This window comes from Morus notabilis, unplaced genomic scaffold, assembly GCF_000414095.1.
Source record: "Morus notabilis unplaced genomic scaffold, ASM41409v2 Scaffold316, whole genome shotgun sequence".
Lineage (NCBI taxonomy): Eukaryota > Viridiplantae > Streptophyta > Magnoliopsida > Rosales > Moraceae > Morus > Morus notabilis.
In genome coordinates, this window is record NW_010361512.1 from 71,512 (window position 1) to 96,293 (window position 24,782).

Below are 24,782 nucleotides of genomic sequence, written 5' to 3' on the forward strand. Positions count from 1 at the left end.
TTGTCCATCGAGAGATCTACCTGTCCCTCTTTTAGTAAGAGAAAGTCATGAATTGTTCTGGCTGTCTATGCGTCCTGAAATTTTATCACAACACCCACAGATTTTGACAAGAAATTGAAAAATATATATATATATAAAAAAAAAACAATGAAAAAAGTCTTAACATTCAACTACATTAATAAAAATTTGAGTATTCAACATTTGCTAATGACGCTAGCCAAACCAATTATTTTCTAATACTCAACCAATAAGGAAAATATTATTTTGACGCCCTGAAGTTTGACACCTTTTCATGTGTTGGGAAAACCCCCATTGAAATACCATCTTATTCAAAGTCTTTTAGAACATAAAATGACAATTCTTACTTTAAAAGCACAATTAAATAAGGACGAAAACAATAAGTTTCTATAACTAAAAAAAAAAAAAAAAAAAAAAAAAAAAAAAAAAAAAACCTAAATAAAGAAACCAAAACCAAAACATTATTAGATCCACATCTCATGTGCCTTCTTGAAGAACTTCTGGCGGCCTAAAAACTGTTATTGCGCTTATCCCCATTAAGATTGTCCTGGCAGAGGATATTGAAAAACTCAAGCCGAAAGCTTTATGGTTAATTGTTGAAGTTTGAACATCATTACAAACATATGAAATCAACGACAAGATAAACCAACACGCCCGGAATCAAATAAGGCCCAACAAGGGCCTGAGCGGTACACACACACACACGTAAATATACATTGTATTATATTATATATAGGCCGCATCAAAAATTGAAAGTTTAATCTTATGTCCCTATTAATTTTTGTCTTAGTTATTAGCCTCCACTTATAAAAAAAAAATCTTGATTTCGTTACTCCAAACCAATGACCTTAGAACTTTTGTTGAATAATGCTACGTACAAGTAAAGCCCTAACATGTATTTTCATTAGTGATATTACAAATCGAAGGAAAAACAAATAAGTAGACAAACATTCCACTTGCTATAAATGCCTCAACCGATTAAAATTTTGCTTCTGATCCTAGAAAACCACAAGCTTAAAATAGTTTACACTACGATTACATCAAAAAAAGAAATTTTTATAAGCGAATAAACATCAAGAAATACCATTTCCCAAGGAAATCTAAAGTACAACATGTGTCATTATTAGTCAATGACAATGAAGGTTGATACCGAAGAAATTGGGTTCAAGATGGACATGATCTTGGTCGAAAATATCGGAAGATTGCTACTTAAGCTACATAATAACACGAGTGCTTCCTCTTCTTTTGATCATTACCCTATTGCTGGTCCTTCTTTATAATGTCAGGGAATTTTATCAGTATAAAGTCGAGAAATTTTCGAAATTTAGATAATGAATTTTCTCGTTAAACTATTCAACTATTTTTAATGTGATTTTATGATGAAAATTAAAGAATTTATTTTGTTACATTACATAAATGTTAATTGTGAATTTTTATCGCATATGATTTTAGGATTTTATGTGATAAATTTTTTAAAATGAGACGACCCCTTTAAATATCGTAGATAAATCAAAGACATAAGAAAAGGTTACACATTATAACCGGAATTACAATTTCTGTTTGAATCAGTAAGTAGTTTAGAGATCAGCTAAACTAATCTGACAAATTTATGGTTAATTACGGAACTACTTAGAGACAATAGTAACAAATAATTCTGTGTTGCAACAAGACAGATAATTCTTCAGTGCAACAGTATCAGTAACCACAGATCTATACATGCCAGCTCATGCCATTTAGACACTAAAATTATGGACACTGTTAGTACAAAAAGATATACTAAGGCCTCGTTCGTTTCGTTGATTCGAGTTTAAAATTTGAATTGAGATGTAATTTTATGTGAGAGCTTTTTACTGTAACAAAAAAGTTAGATGTGACTGTTTATGAGAGCTTTTTACTGTAATAAAACTCGAATCAGCGAAATGAACGAGACAGATTAGTAGAGAGTTCGATCGGCCCCAAAGGTCCAGGTAGAAAGTAAAGTAACCTTTAGTTTGACCTAGAAAAACCTATTAGCTGACAAGTTCAAGCTCAAGTCCATAAGGCCCAATCTTATCCTTAGATGTATTAAAAGTTGGGAGTGAAGAGGATAGTCTAGTAATGGACTGGAGTACAGGAAATTAACTTAATTAATTTCCAAGACCCTTAAATAAATTAGTGCGATTTAATAGGATAATTAATTAATTAAATTAAATTAATTGATCAATAATAAACCGATAGATTAATCATTAACAAAGAATAATTAACCTACATTGGTTAATAAAATTTTAGGGGAGATTAACTAATTAATTAGTTAAACTACATTAGTTTAATCCGAAGAATGTGATTTAAATCATAAGATGGATAATTAATTGAATTAATTAATCCTAATAATCGTTCATAAGATGAGATCTCTAAGACTAATCTTGACTCTTAATGTAAGTTGTAAATTGCGATGATTCAATACTTTTGTTTTTGTATAGATTGCCAAGATAAGGTCGTTGCGAGATAAAACTAAATAGAAAATCCAATCAAATTTTGGACTAATGAGAGAAAGAAGTCCAACTCACAAACAACAACGAGAGAGTTTCGGGCAAAATAAAAAAATAAAATTGTATAAAATATGAAAAAAAATAACTCTACTAAGTACTAAATCATAAAATTGCATTAGATCATTTTCAAGCAGGAAAAAAATATTGCATTATACCATATAGAATTAAAAAATAATAATTTCTCGTCCTACGAATTGTTTTTTAATTCAAAAGAAAAGAAATGAGTAATCTTTACGGTGAAGTATACTATTTTATTTCACCGGTGAGACATTAGTCGTGTATATTTTGATATTTTCATTCTTATAACTTTTTTTTTCGGGGTCTATAAATTTTTGAAACACAAACAATTAATTCCAATTGTTATCGGAGTTAATTGCCCATGAGAAAACTTTTCAAGGATCAAAATTATCGAATCACAAGAAGTTCAAGGAGGTACAAGTGTTTCCATAAAAAAATTTAGCTCTGCTAACAATAGGGTTAATTGCTACCGCGTTTTAAAAATTCAACGACTAAACTGCAAAATAAGGAGGAAAAAAAAAAAAAAAAAAACTTATAAGATTAAATTAAAGTGCAAAAAGGCATACATCTGAATGTCATTCTCTTTCTTTGGCTGCAATAGCCGGCCTTTGCTGATTTTGATATTATGTGTACCTAGAACTAGTCAGAATACCAAACCAATGCTTTCGGTCCGGTTTCAGAACAAGACACATTATGTGAAGACAATTTTCTGTAAATATGTACACACACACACACAGATATATATATATATATATATACATTCAATTTTTTTTATTTTTTTTTTGGTTTTAAGAAGTAACGCAGATTTACTTTTGAAGGAAAAGGTAACAGATCATATTAGAGTAAGTGCAATTTAGGAAGAGAATTATGGCCGTTGGTAGTCCAGGAGAGAGGTCCTTGAAGGCGACACCCACATGGGCAGTTACCCTTGTTTGTGCTGTCTTCGTTATAGTATCTGTAATTATACAACTTGCTATTCATTCTCTTGGAAGGGTAATAATAATATATATATATATATATATATTTGCTCTTTTACCTTAGTTTGAAAAATTGGTCATGATATAATATATATGGTTTCTGAATTACTCAATCTTGCCCATTTTGAGATGATACACAGTGGTTCAACAAACGACACAAGAAGGCCTTGTTTGAAGCCCTTGAGAAAATTAAAGCTGGTCAGTCAAATCTTATACACACACACATATGTATATGTATGTTATACACACGAGTTTTAATCATGAAATTTTTTGATATGAAACTGTTTAATTATGTGTTATCTAATCTTCATCAAGTTCATTAAATTTATACTTTACATGTACACACACATGCAAGGTTTAATTCTGAATTCTCTGTCATCTAATCTTCATAAAGTTATTTGTTATTTGTTATTTCGATGTAAACTTATGATTCAGAGCTATGCAATATCAGTAGGGTAATTTTCTTTAAAAATTTTGTTACATAGTTTGTATATAAAGAGTATTCTTGGACAGAGCTAATGCTATTGGGGTTTATATCTCTACTATTGACGGTGGGGACACAATATATTGTGAAAATATGCATTCCAGCAAATTTTGGACACGTCATGCTTCCATGTAAGATTGAAAAGAAAAAGGTATTGATGGTGGTGATGATGATGATAATGAGAGGAGAAAATTACTTTCGTATGCTGAAGATGACATTCTGTGGCGAAGAGCTTTGGCATCAGCTGCTAAAGATGACTATTGCGCCAAAAATGTAAGATTAAATAATGATATATGCACATATATTATGGTTTTGATTAAATAATTGGTGACTAGTACTTTTGAAGCTAATTTGTGTTCCTTTTTTTTCATGTGGAAATTAGGGCAAAGTTTCATTGATTTCATATACAGGAGTGCATCAGTTGCACATATTTATATTCGTCTTGGCTGTGTTTCATGTTCTCTACAGCGTTATCACCATCGCATTGGTAAGAGCTAAAGTAAGTTTTAAGATGAATTATGATAACGAAATCCCTCAAATTAAGAGCCTTGGAATCTTTAGATTTAAAATTTTCTCATGTTTTTGTGAAGATTATTTGGAAATAAAAGCCAATAATATGTAATAATTTAGAATAATACATCACTAATTATTATCATCGGTGATGCATCACACATGTAATTTCAGAGTAGAATTATCTTATAGTAAACATCTTCAACATAATAAGAGTGACAAATAGTATTTTCTTTGGGTGAGTGAAATTTTTGTATGGCCCACTGTAGCAAACAGATTTAGACTCTGTATTATCAGACATATATAAAGCTGATAATGTGCCTGTAACGTGTTGATTTTGAGCAGATGAAGAAATGGAAGGCATGGGAGTTGGAAACCTCTTCCTTCGAATATCAATTTACAAATGGTATCTTTTATTATTCTATTTTATTGGTAATTGCAGTTATAATCACATATTAATGACCTTGACCATCCAAGCTAAATTCTTGTGTCAAAGTAGTTAGGAATTGATCTTTGAGCCTTCATTTTGTTCTTCAGATCCTACGAGATTCAGATTTATTCGTCAAACTTCTTTTGTGAAACGTCACTCTCACATTTTTAGAATATCCGGAATTAGATGGATTGTAAGAATAAAATTATTATTATTAGAAAGTCATCGTCGTTATTGTCGTTGTTGTTATTTGGTTAAACGAGTATGAGAATTGTAATTATTTTGGCAGTTAATTAGATAGATAACTGTGTAATTACAGGTAACATTCTTCAGACAATTCTTTGGTTCAGTAACAAAAGTGGACTACCTGACCTGAGTCATGGATTTATTAATGTAAGACCTCAAATTTTTTTTTTATAAAAAAATAACAGAAATTAAAATTTACTTCAATATTCAAATCAAATATATTTTTTATATATATAAGAGGAATATAATTAATTTTTCTGTCAAATTTGTTATGCCTAAGTTTAAAGTTTAACTCAAGCTAGCTGGTATATATGACAAATGCAGGCACATTTAGCTCCAAATAGTAAATTTGACTTCCGAAAGTACATAAAAAGATCAATGGAAGATGACTTCAAAACAGTCGTGGGTATTAGGTCTCTCTTTCAATCTCTTTGATCATGTCTCATTACACAACACATGTAGAGGCCTAATAATATATATAATGTTAAACCATCATGAATTTGTTGATGACGATTAGCAACTTGTTGATCATGAATTTGTTATGCTCTAATCTTAGAAGATTAACAACTTAAGAGTAGCTTGATAGTGGTAATTACGAAAAAAGTTATGCACTTCCTTGGAACTTGGAAGGCTCCCCCTTTAACACTGACAGTACTAGCATTACTTGATTTTTGCAGCATACCTCTATGGACCTTCGCCGTAATCTTCTTGCTTCTAAATGTCTACCGTAATTCCTTCTCTCTCTCTCTCCCTTCCTCTCTCATTTATATTAATGAAATAATAACAAAGATCTCTCATGTGTAAGTAAATCTATTATGCATTTTGAAAAATACTAGAATTAATATCCCTTGTATTAATTTTAGTAAGTCACATAAATTAACATCTGATACTAATTAAATCTTTTTAATGTCTTGAATAAATCTTTTATCATGATTCTATTGTCGCAGAATAGTACGCGCTCTCCTAGTTGACAATTGTGCCGCTCACGGTAAAAAAACCAAACTAAACGACAAAAAAATAATAATAATAAAAGAAAATTAAGATGTCCTATAGAACTTTACCAGCATGCTTTGGAATGATTTTTTCCTAGCTAGTTGTTTTAATTAGAGAGCTAGCACTAGCTCATTGGGTTGTGCTTGTGCAGATTCTTCTATTAGTAGGTACGACGGTGGAACTTATCATAATGGAGATGGCTCAAGAAATCCAAGACCGAAGTACAGTTGTAAAAGGAGCTCCAATAGTAGAGCCAAGCAACAAGTATTTCTGGTTTAATCGCTCAGATTGAATCCTTCTCTTGATATATTTTACTTTATTCCAGGTGAATAACAACTAATCACTTAAACAAACTTAACTTTTTAACTAGGATGATTTTTAGCAGGGTAAAATAAAAACCTCAATATTGTGTAATTAATTGAGCTTTCAGATCCATATATATCAAATTGTTAAATTTACAATATTTATTCATATATAATTTTATTATGTGATCCATATATAATTTCGCAATATTACTGCTGCACAGAACGCATTTGAAATGGCAAATTTCTTGTGGACATGGGTAAGTAACTAATCTTAATCTAGATATCGTTCCATTTTTGCCTTAAAACTCTCAACTATAAGAGCCTTCTCTAATAAACTGCTCTAATATGCAACAAAAAAAAAACAAAACAAAAATGCAGTACGAATTTGGACTGACTTCATGCTTCCACGAAAACTTACCAATAATTCTGGTCGCAAGAGTTTTCCTAGGGATAGCCTTACAAATCCTATGCAGTTACATCACTTTCCCTCTTTACGCTTGAATAACACAGGTAATTAATGATTCAATAAATGCGTAATATATTTTTTTAAACGATGAGGGGATTCAAACTTCATACCTTAACATTAGATCTCGTTCAGTTTGCGGATTTGAGTTGAGATGTGATTTTATATGAGAGCTTTTCACTGTAACAAAAAAGTTAGATGTGACTTTTTGTGAGAGTTTTTAACTGTAACAAAATTAAAATTGAAAACTCGAATTGGTAAAATGAACGAGGCCAGATGTGCACGTTTTGATTTATCCATTAACTGTTGGATTAGTTTTTTTAACAATAAAATCTGTGCAAGTTTGTATTAAAAATTTACAGCGCGTCATACATAACTACTTATAATACATATCTAACTATTAAAAAATTAATTTAACGGTAAAAATATAGTTTCTACCAATAGAGTAAAATAACATGCTCTACTGTAAAGACTCTTTAGAAAATATTATGGCTTTTAGATTACAATGTTGGCCTTGTTCGGTTTCCTAGAGCCTGACTGTGTAAGGCTGTTTTGTGCTTAATTGTTAGATTTTGTTAGTTGTTGGTTTCTTTTTAGGAAAAATTACATTTATTCTCCTAAGCAGTGTAACAAAAATGACCTCTAAACTTTAAAAGTAACAAATTTTTCTCCTGAACAATTCGCCGTTAGCACGCGTCCCCCTTTTCCGCCCTCTCGCTTAAATTGTGAACATTAAGTGTCACATGGATGACATGTGACTCTCATTTCAAGGGCAAAAAAGTAATTTACTGTGTTGAGTTAGAAATAGGGTAAAATCCATTCAAATTTCCCAACTTGGTTCTCGGTTTTCGGCGACTTGATTCTCGGTTTCCAGCGACTTGGTTCTCAATTTTTGAGCCACGGATTGGAGAAATTGAGTTGGGGCTTTTGTTACCCACTTATTTCTAAGTGTTTTGACACCAACGGCATGAGAAATGATGGCTAAAATTGACGGAACCAAACTCTTCCACGGTGAGTAGTGGTGGCGACTTCGAATTCTTGTACTTTCTCGTCCTACGAATTGTTTTTTAATTCAAAAGAAAGGAAATGAGTAATCTTTACGGTGAAGTATACTATTTTATTTCACCGGTGAGAACAATAGGTTTTAACCGTTGGATTAGTTTTTTAACAGTAAAATCTGTGCAAGTTTGTATTAAAAATTTACAGCGCGTCATACATAACTATTTCTACTACATATCTGACTATTAAAAAATTAATTTAACGGTAAAAATACAGTTTCTACCAATAGAGTAAAATAGCATGCTCCACTGTAAAGACTCTTTAAAAAATATTATGGCTTTTAGATTATGATGTTGGGCTCACTCGGTTTCCTATAGCCTCACTGTGTAAGGCTGTTTTGTGCTTAATTGTTAGATTTTGTTAGTTGTTGGTTTCTGTTTAGGAAAAATTACATTTATTCTCCCCGAACTATAAGCTGTGTAACAAAAATGCCCCATAAACTTTAAAAGTAACAAAATTTTCCCCTTAACAATTTGCCGTTAGCACGTGTCCCTCTTTTCCGCCCCCTCGGTTAAATTGTGAACGTTAAGTGTCACATGGATGGCATGTGACTCTCATTTCAAGGGAAAAAAAGTAATTTACTGTGTTGAATTAGAAATAGGGCAAAATCCATTCAAATTTCTCAACTTGGTTCTCAGTTTCCAGCGACTTGGTTCTCAATTTTTGAGCCACGGATTGGAGAAATTGAATTGGGGTTTTTGTTACCCACTTATTTCTGAGTGTTTTTACACCAACGACATGAGAAATGGCGGCCAAAATCGACGGAACCAAACTCCTCCACGGCGAGCGGTGGTGGTGACTTCAAATTCCTGTAAATCAGCAAGGATGGTGGCGGCTACTAGTCGGGATTGACTCATCTACGGATTCTGAGTGAAATGATGGGGGTGGTGCACGAGGTACTTGCCGGAGCTTAGTGGTCATGCATGGGAAAGGGAGAGGAAAGAGAGTGAGGGTGGGGAGGCTTCTGATCGGGTGAGATTGGCTAATCTATATGGGTAAAATCGTCATTTCATAATAGAATAAAAATTAAATGCCTCAGTGACTTTCACGTGTCACTTAATGTTCAAAATTTAACCGAAGGGGTGGAAAAAGAGGACACGTACTAACGGTGAATTATTTAGGAGAAAATGTGTTACTTTTAAAATTTATGAGACATTTTGTTACATTGTTTATAGTTGAGGGGGAATAAATGTAATTTGTCTTTCTTTTTATTTTGTGCTTAATCATGTGTGGCCTAGTATTTTTGTTATCTCCAGTGATTCTACTCTTCGTTTTATCACTGGAGCTCTTTTTTAAATTAAAAATTAAAAATTTAATAAAAATTGATAAAAAAAATTTACTAAAAATTGTTTAAAATAAAAACAAAATTCTCTAAAAAAATGTACATATGACTTTCAATAGAAAACATAAAATATTTTCCAAAAAGAAAGAAAAAGCTAAGAGGTGAGGGTAACACTTAACAGAAACAAAACGGACTAAAATCCAGCTTAGAGAAACGCGTCTGGTTTAATGAATCTCCCTTTTTTATATAACGCGTTTCCGTTTCTGTTGATAATAAAATTATTATTGTCGTTTACTTGCTTCCTCCACTGAGCTGTCATCCAATCATATTCCTTCGAAGAATATACACCCGAGGACACATCTGTCATTTGACCTCCGTCAAGGGTATAACCGTCATTCCCGAAACGTAACGCTAAACACCGAGAAGACTACCACATAGATAGAAAAGGAGTCGAGTTTCGGAGTTGCAGTATAATAAAGTCAGTCGTTGCCATTAATCTCGGTTTCTGGTCTGCTCATTTCTTTAAAAAAAAAAAAAAAAAAAAGGTTTATCTCTCGATTAATTTCGTCTCTCTCTAAAATTGTATTTTCTCTCACTTCATTCTCTCCGATTCCGACTCCCAGAATTCCTTCTTGTTCCGTGTAATTGTCCGAAGAGAGAGATAGGTGAGTCCGAAAATCTCTTCCACGATTTTTTTTTGAATTTTTTTCCCTTCAATTATTTTCCATTTTTGAGGACCCGTTTTGACTTGTAAGAAATGTGCTCAAGTTCCGATATTTTCTGTTCGTACTAATAGTCACGTAGATCTCCAGTTCTTCTTCTGGAAATTCGTGTATTTTTTGTTGATTTTTTTCGTTTTTTGGGTTTCTAGTTTCTTGGGAAGTTGCAGAGATCCTAGACCATTCATGGGCGGGTCGTGATTGTTTTGGTTCTCCGAGAAATTGGAAATTGAGGTCTCGAGCCGACTATTTCTCAGTTCCGATCTGGTTTTTCCGAGTCCAGATCTCTGTGCTCATTGTTCTGAATCTTTAGAAAGTTCCGTTTTTCCTTTTGGAGTCCATGAAGAACTCGAAGAGTTCCAGAGCTTTGTCTCTGTTTCTTCTTGTGTGCTTGAGCTTCACATCAGTTCATCTGATTTCGGCTGCGAATTACGTGCCTGCTGAGCAAATCTTCCTCAACTGCGGTGGGCCCACGGAGGAAGCCGACGGGAAGAAATGGACCTCCGACAAGGGGTCTCTGTACTTATCGAAAGCCGCGAAGTCCACCACCTCGGAAGCCTCTTCTCAAGACCCTTCAGTCTCAACAATCCCTTTCATGACCGCAAGAGTTTTCCAGTCTGATTTCACCTACAGCATCTCCGTTGCCCCCGGCCGCAAATTCATCCGATTGTACTTTTACCCCTCTTCGTACTCCGGCCTCAACGCGTCGAACGCCGTCTTTGATGTCACGGCTCAGTCGTACACTCTCCTGAAGAATTTCAGTGTCGCACAGACAACTGAGGCTCTGAACTATGTCTCAATCGTCAAGGAGTACTCTGTCAATGTGGAAGGTGATACCTTGGCCCTTACTTTTAAGCCGTCTTCGAGTATTCCGAATGCTTATGCTTTTGTGAATGGGATTGAGCTTGTGTCTATGCCTGATATGTATTCTGCTGATGGAACAACTATGATTGTTAGTCAATCTGTTCCTTTTATCATTGATAATGGCACTGCTCTTGAGAATGTGTATAGGCTAAATGTTGGTGGGAATGATATATCTCCGTCGAAGGATACGGGTCTGTTTAGGTCCTGGTATGATGATACTGTTTATTTGTATGGGGCTGCTTTTGGGGTTCCTGAAACTGCTGATCCAAACATGACAATCACGTATCTTGATGGTGTCCCTAGTTATGTTGCACCTGTTGATGTCTATTCCACTGCGAGATCGATGGGGCCCGATTGGCACATCAACCTTAACTACAATCTGACTTGGATTTTGTCAATTGACTCGGGGTTCTCTTACCTGGTTAGGCTCCATTTCTGCGAGGTTGCTGAGAACATAACCCATTCCAATCAGAGGGTGTTTACGATCTTTCTTAATAACCAAACTGCCCAGAATGAAGCTGACGTTGCCGCCTGGGCAGGTGAGCATAATGGGGTTGGGTTGTACAAGGATTATGTAGTAGTTTTGGCTCCAAAGGGAAGCCCTCAGCAGGATTTGTGGCTTGCACTTCATCCTTACACTAATGGAAAGTCTCAGTACTATGATGCAATCCTAAATGGAGTGGAGGTGTTCAAGATCAACGATACAACTGGAAATCTTGGAGGGCTCAATCCTATTGCTCCTCCTAAACAAGATGAGATTGACCCGTCTCGGGTTAGACCATCTCATGGTAAATCAAAGAGTCAAACGGCTGTTATTGCTGGGGGCGTAAGTGGTGGAGTTGTTTTAGCCCTTGTGCTTTGTTTCTTTGCTTTGTTTGTATCGCGCCGCCGCAGGCATGGGAAGGACTCGAATGCAAGTGAAGGGCCATCTGGGTGGCTTCCTCTTTCTCTGTATGGGAACTCACACTCTGCAGGTTCTGCCAAGACAAACACGACGGGAAGTTATGCCTCCTCTCTTCCTTCGAACCTTTGCCGCCATTTCTCGTTCTCTGAGATCAAGGCTGCCACCAACAACTTTGATGAGGCTCTACTCCTCGGTGTGGGAGGTTTTGGCAAAGTTTACAAGGGTGAAATTGATGGTGGAACGACCAAGGTTGCAATCAAGCGGGGGAACCCTCTCTCTGAGCAAGGTGTCCATGAGTTCCAAACCGAGATTGAAATGCTCTCAAAGCTTCGTCACCGCCACCTTGTTTCGCTGATTGGTTATTGTGAAGAAAACTGCGAGATGATCCTTGTTTATGATTACATGGCCTATGGTACACTTCGTGAGCATCTGTACAAGACCCAAAAGCCCCCACTACCCTGGAAACAAAGGCTTGAGATATGCATTGGGGCTGCTCGTGGTTTGCACTATCTCCACACTGGCGCTAAGCACACCATCATACACCGAGATGTCAAGACAACCAACATTCTTTTGGACGAGAAGTGGGTGGCAAAGGTCTCTGATTTCGGGTTGTCAAAAACTGGCCCTACGTTGGATCATACTCATGTCAGTACTGTTGTCAAAGGCAGTTTTGGTTACTTGGATCCTGAGTACTTCAGGCGGCAACAACTAACGGAAAAATCTGATGTTTACTCATTCGGGGTTGTCCTGTTCGAAATCTTGTGTGCACGTCCAGCCCTGAACCCCACACTTCCAAAGGAACAAGTGAGCTTAGCTGAGTGGGCTGCACACTGCCACAAGAAGGGCATTCTTGACCAGATACTTGACCCTTACCTGAAGGGAAAAATCGCACCGGAATGTTTCAAAAAGTTTGCTGAGACAGCCATGAAATGTGTATCTGACCAGGGCATCGAAAGGCCTTCCATGGGAGACGTTCTGTGGAACCTCGAGTTTGCTTTGCAGCTGCAAGAGAGCGCCGAGGAAAGCGGTGAAGGCTTTGGCAACATCGAGGAGGAGCCGTTCATGCCTTGTAAAGGGAAGGACCCGAATGCCTCACCGGGCTTTGATGGTAATGTGACAGACTCAAGAAGCAGTGGCATGAGCATGAGCATTGGTGGGAGGAGCTTGGCAAGTGAAGACTCCGACGGGCTGACACCAAGTGCTGTGTTTTCACAGATCATGAACCCCAAAGGGCGCTGAGATCAAAAGAGGTAGTTTGTTGCCTTCTGGTTACTGCAATTTGTTTTCCAGTTCGTAGTCAATCAAAATGATCAAATTTGGTCTTTCATTTTATTCAGTTACTTACCGGGTTTTCTCTTCTTTTTCCCTTCTTTCTGGGTTCCTAATATGTTTTTGATTAATTTAGTTGTAATTTGTATCTAAAATTACATGGAGAGTGTAAAATAATATATTGTACCACTATTGCTTTTGGCGGAGAAATGTCAATTTGGATTTATTTCATATATATATATATATATATATATGCAACTCTTGTTTTCATTAAGTAGCCGCCCATTGTCTATATAAATTCTAAGATACAAATGAGATTCTTTAGGGTGTAACTCTAATAAGTGCTTTATTGATGGAGTACTGTTTTTTTAGTGTGAATTAGTTTTAGATATACATATACAATAAGAATAGTTCTGGCGGCACTCTAATAAGTGCTTTATTGATGGAGTATTATTTTTTAGTGTGAATTATTTTTAGATATACATATATAATAAGAATAATCAGGTACATATTTTATCGTTAAAAAATAAATTTAACAGTTAAAAAAGAAGTACTTTGTCGGTAGCGTACTTATTAGGTTCCACAATAAAATATCCTAAGATACAATTTATAAAAGTGCTTTTGAATTACTCTTTAGAATTGGAAAAGAAAAAAAAATTGGGTCTAATAAATAATAATAGGTGCAATTGTTTCTAGGATTAGAGCATGTGGGTAGGGTCCACAATGAGTTGTTGTCACGGTTAACACGTCTATGAAGGAAGAGCGACTTTATGGGTATAATTCTCCTGATCAGAATGAAAGATATATATTTATTTGTATTTTTTCAATTTCCCTTTCCTTTTATGGGTATTCTTAGAGTGGTAAGCTGTCAGATGTACGTGGGGAAATGTTGACGCGTATGAGAGAAGAAACCAAAAAAAAAAAAAAAAAGCCAAATAATTTTTTTGTGAACTCCGGGTAGCAATTTTTAAACGGCTAACATTTGAACATTATGAAGTTATTGCATTTCAGACTAGGCTGACTAGCAAGCACATTAGGGACAAGGCAAATATTTGAAGACTGCTATCACATTTCACATCATACTTATTTATTTATTTATTTTTTCCCCTTTTTCTACATAAAAAATAAAAGGAAAAAAAAAAACCCGCGACTGCAAGGCCCCGTTCACTTCGTTGATTCGAGTTTAGAATTCGAGTTGAGATGTGACTTTATGTGAGAGCTTTTTACTGTAGCAAAAAAGCTAGATGTGATTGTTTATGAGAGCTTTTTACTGTAGAAAAACTCGAATTCTAAACTCAAATCAGCGAAGTGAACAGGGCCTTAGCCAGTTAGCCAGTGCCCAGTTACCCTATAAGGTGGACTTAATGGGGTCCACACGCCTAAGGCCAGAGAGGTTCCAGCAGTTGGACCAAATTTGAGCAGAAAAAGACGCAAAAAAGCAAATGAAAGGAAGAACATGTCTTCCAACTGCCCTATAGTTAGGTCATCACACAACATGGCGAGGCCCCAGTTTGAGAGAGAGAGTCAAAAAGATGAGGTGGTGGTTGTTTATATTTTAATCACTATAATCAATAATCACTACCTCAAGTCAGTCCTACCCAATCACCAAAACCTAAAAATGTTACAATTAATGTGTTAATAATAAAATTTAATATTTAAATGTAAATAAATATTTTTTAATACAATATTATTTATTGTGATAAATTTATCATGTATTATATTTTATGATAAATATATCACAAACTATCACATAAATTTAAAATTTGATTCCTATTAGTTTATATTTATCTTTTCATTTAATTATTACAATATTTGTATTTTTAAGTTGTTTTAACATAAAAAGTTAATTATATACATTTCAAAGCTTTAGGATTACGGTAAAAATTAAATTTAGCATTTATATAACATTATGTATTAGAACACAAATAAAAACAACAAGGTAAATACCATTATCTTTCTAGTGCTAAATATATATTTGACACTAACATTTACGTTGAGTTGATCTTATTAGTAGTGCGTGTTTTTAGGCTTTAGAAGTTGATCAAAACTAAATCAGAATGAAAAACGTATAAAATGACAGAATTTATAAAGATCTGACTGTTGAAATTATGTGTTACAATAAGGCTTTGTGTGTGTGTGTGTGTGTGTTGGGAATAAGGTGTTTTATCATATCTCATAAAAGAAATTTGTAGTGACTTGTTGAGGGTGAGCAAGAAAAAAGGAAAGAAAGTTGGTGCCAGAACATTAATAAGGTAATAGTTTCTGTTCTCGTAACCTGTTATGTAATTTCAACGAAAGGAGTCAAATGACAAAATGGGGCTGGGAAACAAAGAAGTTTTTGTTCTTGTTTCTTACTTTGCGAATAATGGACCACAGGCTACTTTTCCCTTTTTCCTTCGGAATTCGATGGATGATGCATTTGTCCACAACTAAATGAAAGAGAAGGCAAAAGAAAGAAATTAGCAAGAAATAAATTAGAAAAAAAAAATCAAGTATTCAATAGAAGAATTATATGAGTTGCAGAAAAATGCATCCATCATTCATCTAGCACTCCAACATTTTTGTCAAAGAGGAAAACTTTTGATCTTGTTAGACCCACAGAAAAGCTTATTTACTAGAGTTTTCAAATTGAGTTCATTGTTTTTCTAATCTATGTTTTCATGGCATGGATCAAGTTGCGAGATTTCCAACACAATATTTGTTAGTACTCAAATAATTCCTTTTCTTGGGCTAGAAGTGCTGGCTGCTTTTATTTGCCTGCTTGAAAATGTGTGGCTTTGTGAGTTGCAGTTAGAGGTGGAAATCGACCGGCCCACCCGTTGGCACGGCTGAGGAACAGCACGTACTCTTTTGTCACCTTACTCGGCGACGGCACGAGTCAAGTATTACATGAATCCGTCACTGCCTACCAGACAACTAAGAAGACCAAGCTCACAAATTCGATATCTTTTCCCCTTATTTTTACCACTCTCCCCTTCTTTTCTCCAGTTTAGTTGTATTTTTGTGCCAACTTATTGAGATAGGCTAATTAAGTTTAGTTTACTATTATCAAAATCGCATAAATAAGTTTATTCTATTAATGTATCTTGCAATTTGTTCTTCTTATTCGAATTATTATCATGTTGTGCTAAAAATTAAGCCGCCTCAAATGAGCCAAAACTACCACATAATTCATCTGGCGCCAAAAGGATTACCATGATTAAAACGACTAAGCACAACATGTGTATTGCATAATATGGAACTGTAACAAGCCAATAGCTGGTGTAATGCTAATTGCTTACGATATTGAAACTCATCGATTGGCGTTATACTTTTTTTGCTAATGAATCGATTGGCGTTATACGATGCCATTGAGAAACGATAAAAGCCGACAGACGTAAGAAATGGATCAACTTAAAAAAAGAAAAAGGATCGTTCTAGGCACATTCTATTGGAGTTCTGTACAATATATATGTATACACACACACGCACATACATACATACACACATATATATATATATGTATGTATGCATGCTAGAATATTTGATGTCTAAACGTGTAGTCTTGTAGAGTTAGTTGTTGGCCTGCCAAAAGACCGAGTCAGATAAAAGCCAGGTTGGTTGACAATACAAATTCTTGGACCAGAAATACGAAGAAGCCAAGGCCAATTGTCATTTGTCAGATTTACCTTTAAGGGGAAAAAAAAGGAAAAAAAAAAAAAAGAAAGAAAGATTGCCCGATTAAATTCAAGCAGAAAAGATAAGTATGACTCAAAAGTATGGATCCATAGTTGAAACGACAATCACTTTTGCATCAAAGTTTCTAGTTTCTACAACATCTTGACTTCAGATATCCATAATGGGGTCAGAAAACAATACATCATTTGGTAGCTTGCCGCAAACTAATAAGAGACTGCTCAAGGATTATTGAAGTGGTCTTAAAAATAAGGATTATTTACTATTTTATAATCTGCATTTCAAGCTTACCAAAAACTAATGACCGCTGCAACCAAAAAGAAGTATCCAGGTTCCAGAAGCAGTGTTCTTGAAAGAATACAACGAGATCGATTCCCGGGTTCAAAAGGATCCCAAGATTTTGAACCAATGAAATAGCTGAATACCATCAATCCCATTTACAAGCGTGAGTTGTAAACAAATATTAACAACAAAAGCATTTGGAAAATCACAATGGCATAGAAACACTTGATGGCCCTTTTTCATGACCAAAAGTCACTTCTCATGGCAAGGGACCCGAATCTACAATCGCGGTTATCTTCTTCTGGAGCTCGGGCTTGTTGGCTCCTACAAGCTTGTCGATTTGTTCTCCATCTCGGAGGAAGAAGAAAGTAGGAGTGGCTTTAATGTCCCATGACGAGCTGAAATCCTGCCCCATAAAAAATCATTACTGAACCAGTGATATTCTTTTGCCTTTGGCAGAAGTAAAAACAACCCACAACATCAAAAATTATTGCAGTGATAAGATTATTGTGCAGCTAAATACGAGGCATAATGGAAAGCTTTCACTACATTTATACAAGTACCTTTGACTGGCAAAAACTAGAGAGTCAGAGGTTAGGCATCTTGCCCAAAAAGAAAGATTTGTATCATACGAGTCTAATTTCCTTTAAGAAATAGAATATGTTGTTCCTATACATATAAGAAAGAATAATTTGTCACTTACGGTCATTTCGTCGACATCGATCAAAAGAAACATAAGAGAAGGATATTTCTCGGATAACTCGCAGTACAATGGTGCAATCATTTTGCAAGGACCACACCAGGTCGCACTGAAGTTTGCAATAACCTGTTGAACAAAAGAGTTTCAATTTAAATAAATAAATATACTAACCTCAATGTGTATTAGTTAATTTGAAAGAAAATCTACAATTGGACCCCTAATGTTTTCTTCAAATAAACCTCCCCTAGTTAGTGAAAATTTCCTATAGCTAACCACTGTAAAATCATCATTGTATCGTGTTTCTTCAAAATAAAACTCCCATAGTAAGCGAAAAATTTACTCTAACTATCGACTGTAAAATCATCACTGTATTCATGTTTCTCAGATAGCCATCTTCTTCCTAAGCCCACACAAATGACTTCCATAAAATATTGAAGCCCATGGAAATTCAATCATCTCTCTTGGTTGGAATTTGTCACCAAATTGCTCCTTGCACTCCTCTCCAATATTCAAATATAAAATTCTTTGCCACTAACCTAGTATTTCTGGTCATCTGATAAGGACCCATCATTTAATATAGCCTTATCTTCTTCAAATTCTTGCACCTTGTTCTTCACTCGATATTCCCAACCTCCACCCAGCCAACTCACATAGAGGGCTCACGCTCAAAAAAAAAAAAAAAAAAAAAAAAGCCCCAAACGAACCTCATAATCTTTGAAAACTATGAACCGTGAACCTCATAACAAACCATTATTCGGTAAAAACAAATTCTCATATGTTTTGCATATTGTGCCCACTTCCCATTGAATTTTCATTTTGGCTCTGCCACCGCTGAGTAGTGGCACATTTTGATCAGATTTTTGTGAATCATTGATGGGGTTGTCCACATTGAAGTATGCAAATATTATCAAGAACCTTATGGTGCTTTCCCATGCATAAAGATCTGGCACGTACAGAGTATAATGCTTTCGTTGCTATCATAAGTTAACTTTACAATCTATTTGTTCATTGGTCATCAAAGTGTGAAAAATGACTGGAGAAAATTGTTAGCTTTTTAATGGACCGTTCTAATTTTCATTTCTCAAATGTAAAAGGTATCCCAGATAAATATGATCATATTACTTCACTCTAGAGGTATACCCAATTCTAAAGTTCTGTGATAATTTACTAAGTTTGGTTCATCCAGAGCACATCACATGTTCAAAATGAAGTTCCAATGACGTTTAGCATGACTTATTTCTCTTGCCAAAAAATATGATTTTGAGGTAGAAAAAGAAAAGGAAAAAAAGAGAGGAAAAAACTCACAATTTTTCCATCCCTTTTTGCTTCTTCTAGTTTCTGGTCCCAACTTTCTTTTGTATTGATAATGTTCACATTCCCACCAGCAAACACAACATTATGATCAGAATCATCTTGATCATCTCTAGGCTATAAGAATATTGAACAAAAGTAGTCACGTATGTGCAAATGCAATCCAAGGCAGCAGACAGAACTTTGTTCAAACTATACAAGAACACACGTTTAGCGCCCACATACTTGGAATTATCATGGAAATAAACAAAGGTATTAAACAAAATTTACTATAGATTGAGCCAAAAAAGAAAACAAAAAAAAAATGTACTATAGCACTTCTGGACATCCGTTCCTAATCTTGAATTTTAAGGGAACGTATATGGTCCTAATGAGGCAAAAAAACCATTTAGGAGATAAAAGATTTGTACTTGAAAGTGATAACAAAAAGTAAAACTCTTCATTTCTTGCAGCTTGCAGGATAAAACAATTTTGCACCTGTAAAACCCGTACGCAACACATTTTAAACAGCCAAATAAAACAAATCAATTCATTCAGTTTCCAGTAGACACTCAAAGTGGAAAACATTATTCAGATGCCAACTTTCTTTTTCATGGAGAGTACTTCAACTCTGCTATTCCACAAGATTTCCACCACCACCAGCATAGGATCAAAATCTTTCAGTCTCCAAGTTTCCTTCACGTAAATATAATTTTAATTTCGTTGTTTATGACAGTAATCCTTTAATTGCACATCCCCACATGTTATCTTTTGTAGTTTTTAGAGAGGAAAAAAAAATATTCTTTCTTATCATACGTTTGGTAAAAGACTACTAGTATTCATAGGTAAGCATGACAACACTCTTGCCACTGAATCCCATAATTCTAGTAATAGATAAATACTAGCTAATATGGAGATTTAGGATATCTCCTTATCTCCTTATTTAAAAAACAAATAATCCTAACTGGATAATAACTGGAAGTTATCCTAATTTTAATTTCTCTAATTCGACACTCCCCCTCAAGCTGGTGCATAGATATCTATCATGCCCAGCTTGGTAATAAGAAATTCATAGTTGGTTCTGAACAACCCCTTAGTAAGAATATAAGCTATTTGTTGTGATGTTGGAACAAATGGCATACAAATAGCTCCTGCTTCTATCTTCTCTTTTATGAAGTGCCTGTCGATCTCAACGTGTTTTGTTCTATCATGCTGCACCGGGTTATGGGCAATACTAATAGCAGCCTTGTTGTCACAGTATAGTTTCATAGGCATCACCATTGGTCGATTTAATTCTTCAAGGATCTTTTTTAACCACAACATCTCACATACTCCTTGAGCCATTGCCCGGTACTCAGCCTCTGCGCTACTTCGTGCTACCACGTTCTGTTTCTTGCTTCTCCAAGTGACTAGATTTCCCCATACATAAGTACAGTACCCTGATGTAGATCTTCTGTCTGTAACTGAACTTGCCCAATCTGCATCTGTGTATGCTTCAATCGTCCTCTGCTTATTCTTCTTGAAGAAAAGTCCTTTCCGTGGAGTACTTTTTAAATATCTCAGAATTCGGTATACTGCCTCAAGGTGTTCTTCATATGGTGAGTGCATAAACTGACTTACCATACTAACTGTGAATGCAATGTCCGGTCGGATGTGGGATAATTTCCTACCAACTTCTGGTACCGAGTTGTATCTACAGGATTTCCATCCTTAGTATCTCCCAGCTTCTAATTAGGATCCATTGGAGTATCAGCCGGTCTACACCCACTCATTCCGGTTTCTTTGAGAAGATCAAGAATGTATTTTCTCTGCAAGACAACAATGCCCTTTTTTGAACGAGCCACTTCCATTCCAAGGAAGTATCTTAGAGATCCTAAGTCTTTAATCTCGAACTCTGAAGCCAGTCTTTCCTTTAGCCGATTCATTTCAGTAACATCATCCCCAGTAAGAATAATATCGTCCACATACACTATCAAAACTGCAATCTTTCCATCATTGGATTGCTTCATGAACATAGTGTGATCACTGTGAGCTTGAACATAGTGTGATCACTGTGAGCTTGAACATAGTGTGATCACTGTGAGCTTGAACATAGCCTTGATTCTTTATAGATCAAGTGAATCGTTCAAACCAAGCTCTTGGAGATTGCTTGAGTCCGTAAAGTGATTTCTTTAGCTTACATACCTTGGATCCAAAGTGTTTGTCAAATCCCGGTGGTGGATCCATATACACTTCCTCCTCCAACTCTCCATTTATAAATGCATTCTTCACATCTAATTGTTGAAGTGGCCAATCGAGGTTTGCTGCAATTGAAAGGAGTACCCTTACGGTATTTAACTTTGCTACTGGAGCGAAGGTCTCGAGATAATCGATGCCGTAGGTTTGAGTAAAACCTTTAGCCACCAACCGTGCCTTATACCTTTCGAGGGATCCATCTGAGTTATACTCGATGGTAAACACCCACCCTACTGCTGTCTTCCCTCTCGGCAAATCCATCACCTCCCACGTGTGATTTTTCTCAAGAGCCCTCAGCTCTTCAGAAATAGCCTTTCTTCACTCAGGAACCTGTAAAGCCTCCTGTACACTCTTTGGTATTTCCACAGAAGATATATGTGAAGTAAATGAAAAAAACAAAGGAGAAAGATTTTATAAGATACATAGTTAGACATGGGATGTTTGGTACAAGACCGTACACCCTTGCGAGTAGCAATAGGGACATTATGATCATCAAAGGACTCAGGACTAGGATTAGAGATAGACTGGTAAAGGCTTACTGCCCAGCACCCTTCCTCTTACCTCGTCCAAGTCCTGATTAAGTCCTGCTAAGAATACAAAAACTCGATCATTCTCCTCTCTTTTTTTGTGTCGTACACTATCAGTAGGGCAGTCCCATTCATCTTCATAGCACAAGTCTAAATCTTGCCATAATGTCACCATCTCATTGTAGTATGCTGTAACATCCCGATCTCCTTGTTTTGATCGCCATAGCTTCGATTTTAACTCGAAGACTTGTGAGGAGTTTTCCAGATCCGAGTACATATCACACATTGCTTCCCATACGTCTTTGGCAGTAGGTAAGAAAAGATGCAGCTTTCCAATTGCTGGCTCCATTGAGTTGATAAGCCACGCAATTACCAGTGAATTCTCCGATCGCCATTTTTTCAAGTTAGGGTCGTTTTGCTTACTTCTCTAGTCAGGTGTCCGAGTTTGCCTCTGCCATCAATTGCAAGTTTTACGGACTGAGCCCACTCTAGGTAATTTTTACCATTTAATTTGTGAATGGTAATTTGAAGGAAAGAATTCGATGTGAAAAAATCCATACCACTGTTTATGACAGTGCTCTTGGATTGCACGCTCTCTACTGTGACTCCCGAGGAAGACGACTTGCTTGCTCCAGTCATGGTTGTTTTAGCCATTAGGATTTAACGTAGAAGGATACCCTAGGCTATGATACCATGTAGTTTTTAGAGAGGGAAAAAAATATTCTTTCTTATTATACGTTTGGTAAAAGACTACTAGTATTCATAGGTAAGCACACTCTTGCCACTGAATCCCATAATTCTAGTAATAGGTAAATACTAGCTAATATGGAGATTTAGGATATCTCCTTATCTCCTTATTTAAAAAACAAATAATCCTAACTGGATAATAACCAGAAGTTATCCTAATTTTAATTTCTCTAATTCGACATCTTTCAATCCAAGACCAAACAATTTCTTCAATGTCTTTCTCTCCTGCAACTTCCTCATTATAAAAATTTATCATCTCCAAATTAGTTAAAGCATTTTGAGTCAGATTATCAATTTATCATTGTTCAAAACAATTTTTATTAGGTTACATTCTTTGAGTGAAAGAGGTAAACAATCAGATTCACGGTGATTGTCACTTTCCCTACAAACTTCATCATTTAGAACAGTGACACAGAAATGCCCCAACATTGCCATAAACGTATTAAAAATGTCAACACAAACATGACCCATTTATTAAGCCGTCTAATAAATGGGTGTGTTTGGGCTGACAATTTCGAAATTTAAAGACCGTCCAACCATTTCATAAATGGGTCGTGTTTAGATCGTAGTCTACGAGCAATAAAAAACTAAAACACTTTCAAGTGAAATTGATGAGAAAGTACTGACCTTGGGCATGCAAAGTCCCATTTTGATATTTAATGCCGAACTAGCGCAGAACAGTTTCCTAAAAATTCAAAGAGCAATCAATGTCATCAACTTACTACGATGAAAATAGATATTCCACAATATTTGGAGAATTCTTTTGTAGCATATGAAAAAATACCCTATCTGTAGGACACAACTTTTAACCTTCAGATCTTCATCAAATTTCGTTAAATTATCATAACTTTTTCTAATTTGATATGATTCTAATGTGATCTATGGTTAAAATTGCTATTGTACCTACCCTACCACAGAATTCACCACAATACTTATCGGCGGAGAACAAACAAAATGTATAAGATCAAAAGCCATAAGATTGTAATGTCTTGATTAAATAAACAAAGTATAGAATGTGTTGGAAGTGCCCTTATGGGAATTGCCCAGATTTAACTTTTACTCTTCTAGCTCTTTTCAGAAATCCCAAAGAAAGGCTGCTCTGAAAACATGAAAGTAATTCAGCATTTCCAATCTCATTATACGCTTTAAAAATGAAAATTATTCGAATTCATATACTTTTAGCCTTTCTTTTTTTTTTCCTCTTTTTTTTTTTTTTAAATGCTAACATGTACTCTTAGCCTTAATCACGTAAGCTAATATCCTTATATGACAAAGGAATTTAATAAAACAAATAAACAAAGCGCTTCAATTAAGCAAGATAATTATATTCAGATCAATTAAATGAAGATCTATACCAAACAAATAAGGAAAAATAATATTTTGAGGCTTCAATTTCCCTTTTACGGTAATTTTTGGGATAGGGCAAATAGAGTGGCAAAAATGAAAACAATAACAAAACAAATGCATAAGTTAACGCTTAATATAGAAAGAAACATAACTGGAATCAAATTAATCTCAAATGTGAGCCAAATAACAAAAGAAAAATCCAGATTAATTTAGGAATTTGAACCCAATTACCTTAAATTCGATATGTGGCGACGACTAATCTAGCATAAAAGGCTGGTAATAACGAATTCGAATTGGAATTAGAAACCCTAGAATTGCAATCTGCTCTCGTATAAAAGAACAACAAAACTGAGAAAATTCCACAGAGAGAGAGAGAGAGAGAGAGAGTCGATGATAGTTAAGGAAGTAAAACCAGCAAAATTTCGTGACTAGATTACTATAATACCCTCAAGTGTTTAACTATTTCACCTAAGGTTAACTTTTTTTTTTTTTTTTTTAAATATAAAGGAAGGTCAACCGTTAACCACCTGTTCTTTCCCCTTGGCAAAAGCAAATCTTTTTGATAGAAATTGTTATTTATTGTTTTTTAAAAAGAAAATTATCTTTTAGATGTTAGATTAAGATAATGTTTAATTTATAAATTTAAAATCATGATTTATGATTTTAATTTTTAAAATTTAAATTTTTTATGAGAAAAAAATACTGTAAAAAATTATTTATCATAATTCAGAATAGAGACAAATATATAAAATAAATATCCCTTAAATTATTGATCAATTAGAAACAGTTTTGTGCTACATACATCTGTATTTTTTTTTTTTTGAATAAACACTTTATTGAAAAAGCTAAAAAAAAGAATAGGCTAGTACAGTGAGAACCACCTTTTAAGGTCAAAATGACCAACGGAACT

The 24,782-nt window shown here is 35.0% G+C and overlaps 2 protein-coding genes and 1 pseudogene across 3 annotated transcripts; 2 read left to right on the top strand and 1 right to left on the bottom strand.

The window, feature by feature from the left end:
* The first annotated feature begins 3,431 nt into the window (after positions 1-3,431).
* On the top strand, positions 3,432-7,534 carry LOC21387731 (annotated as a pseudogene).
* Positions 7,535-9,772: 2,238 nt separating this feature from the next.
* On the top strand, positions 9,773-16,018 carry LOC21387732 (receptor-like protein kinase FERONIA). Of its 2 annotated transcripts, XM_024166676.1 has the most exons (3): positions 9,773-9,978; positions 10,185-13,050; positions 15,860-16,018. In XM_024166676.1, exon 2 carries the CDS (start codon positions 10,373-10,375, stop codon positions 13,037-13,039), a length of 2,667 nt encoding a protein of 888 aa, XP_024022444.1. In that variant the 5' UTR covers positions 9,773-9,978; positions 10,185-10,372; the 3' UTR covers positions 13,040-13,050; positions 15,860-16,018. The 2 variants fall into 2 exon arrangements, with proteins under 2 accessions (XP_024022444.1, XP_010098025.1); XM_010099723.2 differs by lacking the exon at positions 15,860-16,018 and having other exon boundaries at positions 10,185-13,148.
* A 797-nt stretch (positions 16,019-16,815) lies between these two features.
* On the bottom strand, positions 16,816-24,252 carry LOC112091931 (thioredoxin H-type). Its single transcript, XM_024166670.1, has 5 exons — positions 24,104-24,252; positions 23,153-23,210; positions 19,032-19,154; positions 17,730-17,852; positions 16,816-17,432 (listed from the first exon to the last, which is right to left on the bottom strand). Exons 2-5 carry the CDS (start codon positions 23,171-23,173, stop codon positions 17,286-17,288), a joined length of 414 nt encoding a protein of 137 aa, XP_024022438.1. The 5' UTR covers positions 23,174-23,210; positions 24,104-24,252; the 3' UTR covers positions 16,816-17,285.
* Positions 24,253-24,782: the final 530 nt, after the last annotated feature.